Consider the following 12410-nt stretch of genomic DNA (forward strand, 5'->3'; position numbering starts at 1 on the left):
TGCTCTCTGTAAATATCTACCAACTATAGAGTTCTCTTTTGACTTCATTTACTCCACAGATCTTCAATCCAACTACAAATAAAAAAAAATTTTTTTTAACTTTGTGTCATTAGGGTTAAAGGATAAAATGTTGATTTAAGTGAGAGTTAACTAGTATTACTTGGTAGAACAGCAGCAGAAGAGGGTATTTTTGTTTCTCTTTTGTCTCCCCAGCTGTCTCCTATTCTGAGTAGTCGTTCACACCTCTGTGATTAAATACCTACCCCTCTGAAGGATTCCAGTGCATTTCCCTTTTAAGATGCATAAAGCAATAGGAAACCTGAACTATTTATAAGATAGTATGTGCTTATAAATTTCTATACTTAAATACTTAATATGCCCCAGCTACCTGGGATAATTGGAAAAAAAAAAAACTTAAATAAGAATTTCCACCTACCAACCATAGCACATTTCATAAAGTTAACTGGTTTGAGAGATATTTGCATTCATGGTAAGCTGAAAGTATCCTAAATAAACTTTTGTTTAAAAACAATACAGTGTGAGTGGAGCCCACTCCCACAAGCCTGTATGGAAAATCCAAAGGAAGGCTGTCCAAAGCCACGGTACCAGACAGTCTGGGTTCTTTCAGTACGACCACCATGGTTTTTAACTGTGACCAAGAGGAAGTGAAGAAACAGTTTGTGCCTTGAAGTAATCATCTGTTAAATCAGTTTTTGATTTGACTTGGTGCATTTTAAGTAGCCTAAAATTTCATATTCAAAAGCAGCTTTGGCAATTAGGACGTAGAAGCAAAAAATAATACATTGGTCACTAACATTACTTCGTTCACTTCACTAGGAGCATGAGGCACAGGAGAAAGAAGGTAAGCTTGTTTATGCTGACCTACAACATATGCTTGACCAGGGTCTTCAAAGGATGAGTCTGATTCATGTTTCCTCCTTTCAGGACTTCTACTTAAACTTGCCACAGACTTTGAACTAAAGAGGGAAAAGCAAGGTAGGAGGGGGATGTGTCAATGTAAAAAAATATGGTGAAAATAACAAAACGTCAAAACAAAAACAAATGTATGAAATGTAGAATTTACAAATATGTAGTTGGGTAATTATGTTCTTACTTATTAAGTTTTGTGACTCCTGCCAAAGATTCTGTATCAGATCGCGCCATCTGGTGTAATGGTTTTCCTATCAACTCCGCAATGGTTTGTGGTGGGGATTCCATGTTAACAGTGACATTTTTCCGATGAGGATAGAGAGAGGCCTGACTGAGATCGTGGTATGATTTACTCATCCCTCTAGGCTTTTCCTCCCATGAAGCTTTGTCACTCTTCTCTTTTGCATTGTTTTGCAATGGCTGGTAAAGCGACAGCTCTGAGCAGGAGAGCCTCTTCAGAATCTCAGCTTGAACTGACAGAGGTCGAACGGCAAGTTTGTTCAGGGTGCTGCTGGCCAGACTGCCAGTGCTGATTGCTCGTCCCATATTAAATCCTCTAACGGACTCTGCTTGGAGATTCAGGCTCCTAAACGAAGCTCTCTCTACAAGGAAATAGGATGGCTTTACACGATGGGAACACCGCAGTACCTTTATGAGAAGAGTCATTTCAATAAGTAAAATACAGCATGCACTTTTTAGTTGTTTTGATTGCCAACGTAAGTAGCAGCTTTCCAAGTGTGGCAATCAAGGATTTGAAAAAAGGAGTTTGGAAGATCCTGGTTTTCAAACCATCTCTCCATCCTTGTAGCTTTCTCGCAGCCAGGGCCTGGTCAGTATTTCCTACCTCCTCTAATGAAACTTGAGCATCTAATAATGCTTGCTGACCCCAAATTCCCAATTATGGGTTTCAGTTAAAAATGAAAACAACATTTGGCACAGAAATTTCAACCCCAGGGGTGTCTCTGCTAAAATTCCTGCAAGCCAAGGATGGGGAGAGGGAGAGACGGAGCCTGGACAGGCTGACATGAAAAAGAAGCTATGCAGAGGAGAATTTTGTCCAGAGAAAAAGTTCTTGACTATTATATTTTTTAAAGCTCATGGCAGATTTGCGATGGTTGTGCAACTCTGTGAATAGACTGAAAACCAGTGAATAGTATACTTTCAGCGGGTGCAATGTAGAGCGTGGGATTATGTCTCAATAAAACCGTTACCAAAAAGAAAAAAAAAAGCTTTTACAGAAAATTATTTCTTTTGTTATTTTATTACATGCCAATCTCACCTTCCCACTTGGTTGACTTTTCATGATTTGACTGAGGCACAGGAGCCATGGGAGAATCGAGTATTACTTGCCTTCTTTCATTTGTTTGGTTTCTGTTAATAAACATGATCAAGGAGCTGGGGTTCTGTTTCTGCTTAAATTCCTTTCACTACTAAATACACACCCAAAGTCTTTCAGAAACGAAATTTAGAGATACTCCAGGACAAGTGCTTGCTTATTCTGTTTTGTGAGAGCTGATATCATGGCAGTATTTGAGCATTTGAGGCTATTAATAAAAGCACTGTATCACAGAATTTTAGCATCAAAATCCTTTCACGTAAATAAAGGACCAGGAGCACAAAATTTCAAATGATTTAGTTCATGCATTAGTAATCCACATTACAAGGCACCCCCCATTTGGTGCCTCCATGGAAAGTACCACACTATGTGGCACACTGTAAGGAATACGGCTAGACTGCGATGTAAAGTGGCTGCAAAAACTTCCTTTTAAAAAGAAAATGTCAAATGTTGCTGACTTAGATCTTTAGATTGTTTCATTTATCTTCTAATTCCTAGGAAGATTTATAATTAATATTTCCCCTCAGGCATAAAGAGATAGGAAAACACTGAAGACTTTTAAAATGCATCAGAATGAAGTTTAAATAAACATGTTTCATTGTCAACAGGCAAATTTAATGTCCTTTCACTGAATTGGAAATGGACACCAAATTAAAACATGACAATAAAAATAAGATATTGGTTTAAAAATTCCCAGAATGATCTTTAGCTTAAAATACATTTTATTAGAGCAGATAACATGATTTCTATTTTCTTTTGCTTTGAGAGCAGACTGTAATCAAAGATGCAAAACTAAGTGTTACACAGATTCAACTACCAGGAAATGCCTTTACACCCAACAGGTTTCTTCACCCTTAAGGAAGATGTAGACCAAACTTTGGTAAAAAAAAGGGACAGACTCTTTTGTAAACATATCAAAGATTGTGCTAGTCAAATCAATTCATAGCCTCATCCTGGGTAAGACTTAAAATGCTGCATATATTTATTGGATGGGAGCATAAACCATCCATTTATCTGATCTGTCCTTCATCCCGTTCACCTGGAAAGAACTCCAATATGGACTGCCAGGATGGGAAAGGACATTAGAATGAGCCTACATCCTAATACTAATGTTCCAGATTTGAACTCAAAGGTTGGCTAGTTCTACACGAAATCTGCCATCCAGACTACCTCTTCTCTGCTTGTGCTATCATTCAGTCCCTTGTACTAGTTGGTATTTCCTTATATCATCACTCAACTGTATGCTCTTTTAAGGGGAGTGACTTCATTTATTTCTGTTACTCCACCACACCCAGCATCATACCTTGTAAGTAGTAAGTACTCAATAAATGATTATTAATCTTAATTTCATTCTATGCAAATTAGTTCTTTGAAAACTCATCAAATAGAAATTAAGAGATCAGGGTTCCAGCCTCATTTGACCTCTATGAGGTCAGCTGAGACACTGTGCTCTGAACCTGTTTCCTCATCAGTAGAATTTGGGACTTAAGGCCCCTAGGGTTCTAGCACCAACCTTCTATGACGCTAAAGAAGTAGCATACATTTGTTAGCCCATCAACCTCCTACAGACAACTCCAGTTATTTTCACTTGTCTAGTATAGACAGTTAAGTAGGCAGGTAGTTACTTCTAAGCCATTTTAAGCAAAAAAAAAATTTCTTTGAAGGTTTAACAAAATGTGGAAAAAGAGGTAGGTAATACCATTTTAAAGTGCTTTCACATATGAGTTCAAGGATCCACAGCTGTTGTGTTCCTTGGTGCAAACCTGTAGGATACATAGGGCATTCCCATTTCATGGATGAGGAAAATGAGACTCTTAGAAGTCAGTTACTTTCCTAAGGGGTCTACAGTACTGCTACTACTACTACTACTTCTGTTAGTGGTAGTAGCAGTAAAACAACGTTAATGATGGTGATGATAACGATACTGAATCTTTACTCAATACTTACTCTGTGCCAGGCACCTTTAAGGTGCTTACATGTATGAACTCATTCCATCTTCACAACAACCTCACGATGTAGGTATGATCAGTATGACAATCATTTCACAGACGGGGAACTAAGGCAGAGTTTAAGTGCCTGTTCAAGGTTTCAGAGCTTATAAGTAATAGAGCAAGGTTTGGACCCTGGCAGTCTGGTTCCATAGTTCATGCTGTTAACTATTATACTATTTTGTTCTTCAGTGTAAGAAATGCTGAGGATGAAACGCTGGCTTCAGAGTTTTGTCTTTTGATTTTTTTCATAATAGCACATTATACCACACCTGTAATGATGTAACCTTCAATTGTTCAATTTTGGTTTGTTATTGACTAGATTATTAGTCCAAGTAGGAATACTGATAGCTCTAATAAGTTTGATATTTCACTGCACTTTAAAATATGTAAGAGCATACAATTTTTTAGCAGAGCAAAGTCGGTAAAAAAAAGGAATAATGAGATTACCTGACAGCAGGAGTTACCATATTTTAGCATGCATAAAAATCATTACCGAAGAAAGCCTGTTAAAATGCAGATTCCAGGGACCCAATACCCAAAGATGGTGATTCACCAAGTTTCAGGTGGGTTTCTGGAATCTTCATTTTTAATAAAGCATACACCCCTACCGTCTTGACTCTGAAAGGCTGAGAAACATCTATTCATAGGCTGCCATCACCCCAGTCTGATCCTACGGGGAATACATTTTTTGGTAAGATTTCAGGATGTGAGAAAGTTTGGATACAGAATTCATAGGACTCTGCTGCACAAGGTCATCAGTGTTATTCCATTAAAATGAAAAATCTAATTCTTCAGAGTATTTCACAGAAGTCTGTAAGAATTTACTATGCAGAACTAGATTTTGTATAACTTATCTCTACATGAGGTCTTGCAGAGTAAGCTTTAAATATTTCAGTTCTGATGGAGATATTTTTTTCAGAGCTGAATTGGCTTCTTCTGCTGGTTCATTTTCAAGAGGAACTGACACCACTCTCCTGACCATTTATACTCGGTATGGGAGTTATTCATCTCAGTCTCCGAAGCAGGACACACTCAAGTAAAACTAACATGTGGGAAATATTCCACCCCCAAACTGTTACAGTATGTAACTTCACTGTCCTGGGGTGCATACTCCCCTTGCCCCCTGCCTTGTTTCTCATGTTTTTTTCCCCTCACCTGGAAAGCCCTTCCATTTATCTTCAACCTACTTAGTTATTTTTGTCCTTCAAATTCCAGTTCAAGTGCCACTACTGGAGTATTCTGGCCTCTGATCTCCTTCTCTTCTTACTGTAAACCCTGTAGTCTGTATGATATAATCTGTTATTAAAACCTGGACCCTCTAATGTGTATTTTTGTTTCATGTATGTTGGTCTCACTTTCCCAAATAGTATGTAACTTTACTATAGGTAGAGACCATGACTCAACTATCATATTTATATCAGTTCGCCTCATGATTAGCAAAAAATAGACATTTCAACAGGTACTCCCAGACTGATCTGAGGTGCTGTTTTCAAAATGAACATAAAGTTGAAATCCTTGCTTCATTTGTGGCACCTTTATAAAGTTGACTTAGTCATTTAACATCGGTACACCTTGTAACACTCATCCTAAACATGGAAATTCTTAAAATTTGTGGCAAAAACCAAGCTCGTACTCTGATCATCTGACACAATCTGTTTCTCCTTACCGATATCTTGGGCGTCTTGGTTGCTCTGTCTTGCCCTCATCTGCAGCTGGAACTTATGCTGGCAAGAGCAAAGGTGTAGCAGGTAGTGGCAAACCTTACTGTTGTCTGTCTGGAAGGCATGTTTTATTCCATCTGATGTATTTTGCAATGTGATTTTCTTTTTCTACAATATAAATCAGGGGTGCTAATAATTAGGATGTTTTCCTACCACATGACTAAATTCTGTAAACAGTAATTAATAAGTACAGATATTATTTTTATTTCACATTAAGCATGAGTATTCCTTGACCTGAATCTAATATTAACATAGAAAAACAGAACCCTGTTATTATTATAGATTCAGCAAATAAATCAAATTAACATCATTTGTCACTTTCAGAAATTGTAGCCTAAATCAGACAATATACCAGTTACCAGCAAGGGAAAAATTTCTTTCAATGAGATTATTGATATTTTGAGGTTACCGCAATGTTTACAAACACCAAAACTGTTTAAAAAAGACATTACAAAAATATGTTCTTCTTGGGTAAGAAGATGAAGTTCAACAAAAATTGATTTATTAATATATAAGAGCTGTGATTTTGCCAAGAAGAATCTTGGTGGCCTGAAGTCTGGGATGGAAATTGTGAAAAGTTAAAAGAAAATGTGGGAACAGAGAGGCACCGGGTAACATGGGTGCTGGGATGAGAGAGAAAACACATCAGCATTTAGAGACAGAGTGATTCTTTCATCAAATTCAGGGGGAAACAGGAGAACCACCAATTAGTGTTATCTCATCTATGTTTCCTGAAAAATAAACATCTCTTGTGTAAGAGGGCATCCCAAAATGTTGCAACCTCAGGGGTGAGGCTTGTAGAGGATCCATACGTCTTAAAAGACTAGCATTCAGCGTGCCAGGAATCTAAGTCTCCAGAGAATTGCTTAAGTCCAAGTAGATTTTACTCTAGCTCTTGGCTGCTTCTACTGCACAAATTATTCCTTCTACTCATCTCCCTTGTCTTCAAATGCAGAAATAGGCAAAGAGAAGTCAAATTTGGTGAGGCGCAAATGACACAATAATAGAGTATTACTGAAACTTCAATCATGCAGGTGCCTTCTTCATAATTTCTGGTCTTGTTAATTTATAAAATTTTTTTAAAAGATTTTATTTATTTATTTGACAGAGAGAGAGACAGCCAGTGAGAGAGGGAACATAGGCAGGGGGAGTGGGAGAGGAAGAAGCAGGCTCCCAGTGGAGAAGCCTGATGCGGGGCTCCATCCCAGGACTCCGGGATCACGCCCTGAGCCGACAGCAGACGCTTAACGACCGGCCACCCAGGCGCTCCTAATTTATAAATTTTTATACTGACTTTGCTTACTTACATAAATTCACTTAAACTTTATATCACAGCTATAAATAGAAGACCAGTACTACTTTCCATAAATAGAATCCAGCTATTAAAAATAGCAATCAGGGGCGCCTGGGTGGCTCAGTTGGTTAAGCGTCTGCCTTCAGCTCAGGTCATGATCTCAGGATCTTGGCAGTGAAGCCCGCATGGGGCTGCCTGCTCAGCAGGGTATCTGCTTCTCCCTCTTCCTCTGCCCCTGCTCCCCACTTGTGCTCTCTATCTCAAATAAATACATAAAATCTTTTAAAAAAATATATAATCAATGCAAAAGGTAAATTCTAGCTGGATGTATTGCCAATGAAATCTCTGGGACCCTGTTCTCTCTTTCTTAAAAAGGAAATCAGCAAGTATTAAAGAGGAGTAAAAGACTCAGTAGCACCAAACTAGTATCTTGACTACCAGTAGTATACCTAGTGATGATTCAAATAATTGGGGATTTTTTTCCCAAACAAACATAACCACTGTCAACTAATTCCCTAGGATATTGTTCTTCACAGTTGTAAAGGTGTACAGGTTTGAAACAAATTATAGTAATTGATTCTAAGTGTTTACTGATAAACTGGACAAGAAATGTGCCCAAGGGAATTCAGTTGTGAGAGATGAGAAAGGCGAAGGAGGGTGACTTTTCCATCTCCCCAGAGGCTAGAGCGGGGGGGAAAAGGAGGGTTGAAAAGAGCTCTGTGTTGGAGAAGGAACTTCGGGATAAACAAGTTTTGTTAAACACAGGAACAGTCTGCATGGGAATGTGGTCTATTCTCTATTACTGGAGATCTTTAAAGATGAGCTATTCACAGCTACTTCTATATATGGCAGGGCTGGTGTGATAGCTTGGCAAACAACAGAGAGCTGAATGCTAGACAATCTATTTGATTTGTTGCCTTTTCTAAATCGGTCCAAATTAGATTTGCATTTAATTAATCTAAGGTTTCCTCTAAATAGGTTTAATTAATTTTATTTAATTAATCTAAGGTTTCCACCCGCATTTCCATTGGAGAAGGTAAATTATACCCGGGCAATTTCCTGGTCTTGACAACCTTGGGAAGATGAGGCTGTCTGGGCTTTCCTGAGAGAACACATTATCATCTGGTGACCTTGGTGGTACGTCTAGGCTTCACAGGAAACCAACCAACTCACCATCAAGTCTAGAACTGATTTCAAAGGTCTCTAGGTTGAAAATTAACCAGAGTAAGTTGGGACCTTAGGATTGGTGTCCTTATCAACAGTGTTCTAGTGAGACCGTATTTCAGCCCAAATATGAACTAGAGAAGTCAGCAGTCCCTGAATACCATTAGGAAAACAGATACCTTAACATTTTTTAATTCACCTCTGGGGCTTCCCAATAGTATTTCAATGTTCAGACACTCCAACCACTTCCAAAATCAAAACATGCCTTTATGGCTCACTATCTTTCATAAACATAATATTCTAAAACTCTTATCTCCGAATGGAGTATACATGAAAACTTAAAACTGCAGAAAGTTCTGGGACATTAAAAAATTTTTTAGTTCATAAAATCCAATAAATCTTTGGATTGCTAAAATCCAAACAAAGTTGCTGTGAGGGGTCCATTAATGAGCTAGACAAAATTTACTAGGGTTAAAATAATTATTTTTAAAAATATATTAGAGGGGTTTCTCCATGTGAGAAGTTAGTATCCCAGAATAAGTTCTGAATTAATAGAAAGTCAACTTGGTTGTAATTTAACTAAAGCTAATTGAGCGTGTAACCAACTAGGAATGTATACTATTCTTTTAAAAATCACTTCCTGAGAAAACTAAAAGCAAGTAAAAAATCTCAATAATACTTCCTACAACTAAGAAGAATTAAATAGTATTAACATTTATTAGCCCTATTAAATGGAGGGGTCTAAAGTTTACTTAAGGCAAATCAATTAATATGTTACATTTGAAATTGACAGCACGTATTTTAAAAGGTAATGAAAAGGGATTTAAATGGACATACGGAAAAAGAAATCTTCTTGGTTTCCCTCCATGGAAAGCGAAGGACCAGTGTGCGAACCCCATTGTGAACCTCAAACACAAGGACACCTTTAGAACAGACTCCAAGCAATATTCCGGTTTGTGACTTTTTCTCAGGGTGCACTCGATGAAAATGAACTCCATATTCTGTCAGTCTTTGGCAAACCTGTTAGAACAATAGCACATCATAGCAATGTACCTTGTTCAAAGGTGACATAAAGATATAGAAGTTGTACCACTGTAGTTTGATATGGAAAGGATAGTCTTTTCAACAAATGGTGCTGAAACAAATGGATATTCACAGGCAAGAAAATGAATCTTGACCCTTACTAAACCCAATATATGAAAATTAACCCCAAATGGATCATAGATCTAAATATAGGAACTAAAACCATAAAGCTTAGAAAATCTTCAAGGGTATGTGTTTGACAAAGATTTCTTTATGGGACATAAAAAACATGACCTATAGAATAAAAAATTGGTAAAATGAAACTTCCTCTCAAAGAAAACATAAAGGCAGTGGGGCGCCTGCGTGGCTTAGTCAGTTGTGTCCAACTCTTGATTTCAGCTCAGGTCATGATCTCAGGATTGCGAGACTGAGCGCTGCACTGGGCTCTGTGCTCAGCGGGGAGTCTGCTTAAGATTCTCTACCCCTGCCATCTCCCTCTCTAAAAAAAAAAAAAAAAAAAAAAAAAAAAAAAAAAAAAAAAAAAAAAGAAAGAAAGAAAGAAAAGAAAATATAAAGGCAAGCTAAAAACTGGGAGATAAATATATATCTGATAAAGGAACTGTATTCAGAATATATAAAAAGCATGTATTTCTCAGCAATAAGGAGACACATAACCAGATACAAAGCAAAAGATTTTATTGACTCTTCAATGAAGAAGATAGATGAATGGCAAATAACCACACGAAAAGATGCTCACCATAAATAGTGAAATACAAGTTAAAACCACAATGACACACCATTACTTACTTGTTTCAATAGTTAAAGTGAAAAAAACTGAGCATACGAAATATTTTGAGGATGTGGAGCAACTAGAAATCTCACACATTCCTAGTAGTACTGTAAAATTGGACAACCACTTTAGAACAATTTGGCAGTTTCTTAAAAAGTGAAACATATACTTCCCAAAGTTTCCAGCAACCCTACTGTTAGGTAATTACTCAAAAGAAATAAAAACCATATGCTCACATAAAAATGTGTATTTAAAAATTTATAGAAGCTTTATATCCATCAACTAATGAAAAAATAAACAGGTCGTGCATATATATAAAGGAAAACTACCCAGGAAAACAAACAAACAACCCCCCCCAACCCCAAAACCAAACAAACAAAAAAACCCCAAAAAACTACTGATACATATCATACCATGGGTGAATCTCAAAAGTATTATTTTTAAGTGAGAAGAGCCAGATACAGAAGACTACCACATTATACATAATTCTTTTTATGAAATTCTAGACAAGAAAAAACTATGGTGATAGAAAGCAGATCAGTAGTTGCCAAGGGATGGGGTGTGTGTGTGTGTGGGGGGGATTGACTACAAAGGGACATGAGTAAACTTTTTGGTGTTGGAAATACGTTATATCAGGGGTTGGCCAATCTTTGTCTTTAAAGGGGCTGATATGGGGTGCCTGGCTGGCTCAGTCCAAACAGCACAATTTGCAGAAAATGTAAAAGAAGTATAAACTTAGAAAGGTGTATTAATGTGATTTAAAGAACTCAGGTTCGAAGAAAGATGCTAAAGTTAAAGAGAATAGAGTAACAGGATATATTATTATAAGGAGTAGGGCAACCTACTTATGCATTAAGTGCACTACTTAACAGGGAGAACACTAAAGCTCAGAGAGGTTAAATATATTGTCCAAGTTCACACAGCTGGTTGAAACAAGAATTCAAATGCAAGACTGACTATAAATTCCCAAGCAAATTCTTACTACTGTGCTAATCTGCTTTCTACCTTTACTAATAAAAATATAATATAACTTGGTATTTATGCCCTACAAGTATAAAAATGTAGTAACTAAGGGAAAACATAAATACATAATTCAATGACTTTAAAAGTTGACTCAACTTAAAACAAACCACCTTGTCTTTCTTAGCACAAACCCTAGATTAAAGGTGATGTAAGTCCGTGAGTGCAACCCTTTCATAGATACTTGGGAACCTTGGCTCCCTTCAATATGAAGCTAATGGAAAGCATACTGTTACATACTAGAGAACTGAACCATGAGAATGTTCCAAAAGTTTCTCTTCTCAACAGAGTACTATACTCACTATTCTTATTGGAAGTTAACACAATACTTTCTTTCCTGATCATAAATGCACTATTTATCTGAGGTCTCAAAGAAAGCTGGTGGCAGAATTGGAACCATAAAGCCATTTTCTTATGACCCCCCTTCCATTATGTGAATTAGTTGGCAATTGTGAAACACCATTTTTAGAGGATGTAACTTTAAGCCTCTGAAGAAAAAACAAAGCAAAATAATACTAGCATCCATATGAACTCCCCTCTTATATCCAGTCAGTCAAAAAATTCAGTTGTTACTTCTTTACAATGTATCTTAATACATTTATAATGTATCTTGAGTATGGAACTGAATAAAAGCAGAGAACCCATAGCCATACAAGATCTGGGTTCAAATCAGTTTTGGACCATATACCAGCCATTGACTTCAGGAATATTACATTTCCCCTCTAAGCTTTAGTCTTCTCTTTCACAAGATAATTACAATACCATGATTTTAGTCAGGAATAAGTGAGATGAAATAATGCATAGTATCAGTTATTGGCACTTGAGCTTTTAGATACATATGTCCTCCAACATTTCTTGCTTGCTTTGAAAGAGATACAAACTTTATCATTTGTAATCTTGCATGCTTACCTTTAAAAATTCTAACTCTGTCTCTTTTTCAGAAGCTCCCACGTAGGTATTATGCAATTTTGGTAACTCTTCTTTAACATAGGATAAATCAAGTTTCTCCATCACTCTGGGAGGCAAATAATGCTCCAGTCTAAAATAAGAAACACCATGAACCTAGAAAAGAGAATGTTTTATCAGCAATTCTATTTGCCCTCTTCCTTCCACCGTAAAGTTCTTGCCTCAACCAAGAGTT

General features: G+C 37.0%; 1 protein-coding gene across 13 annotated transcripts in view; it reads right to left on the reverse strand.

Moving 5' to 3' along the window:
- PTPN13 (protein tyrosine phosphatase non-receptor type 13) overlaps positions 1 to 12410 on the reverse strand; it is a 193061-nt gene that overhangs the window by 55365 nt on the left and 125286 nt on the right. For 9 of the 13 annotated variants that reach the window (XM_019806210.2, XM_019806223.2, XM_019806208.2 and 6 more), the window contains 5 exons: positions 12179 to 12331; positions 9274 to 9456; positions 5924 to 6086; positions 1115 to 1532; positions 883 to 977 (listed from right to left, as the gene is read on the reverse strand). In XM_019806210.2, coding sequence (XP_019661769.2) covers positions 883 to 977; positions 1115 to 1532; positions 5924 to 6086; positions 9274 to 9456; positions 12179 to 12331 — 1012 coding nt within the window. The remainder of the gene's footprint in view (positions 1 to 882; positions 978 to 1114; positions 1533 to 5923; positions 6087 to 9273; positions 9457 to 12178; positions 12332 to 12410) is intronic. The other 4 variants (XM_034671578.1, XM_019806241.2, XM_019806235.2 and 1 more) reach the window with 1 other exon arrangement.

This window comes from Ailuropoda melanoleuca, chromosome 11, assembly GCF_002007445.2.
Source record: "Ailuropoda melanoleuca isolate Jingjing chromosome 11, ASM200744v2, whole genome shotgun sequence".
Taxonomy (NCBI): Eukaryota; Metazoa; Chordata; class Mammalia; order Carnivora; family Ursidae; genus Ailuropoda; species Ailuropoda melanoleuca.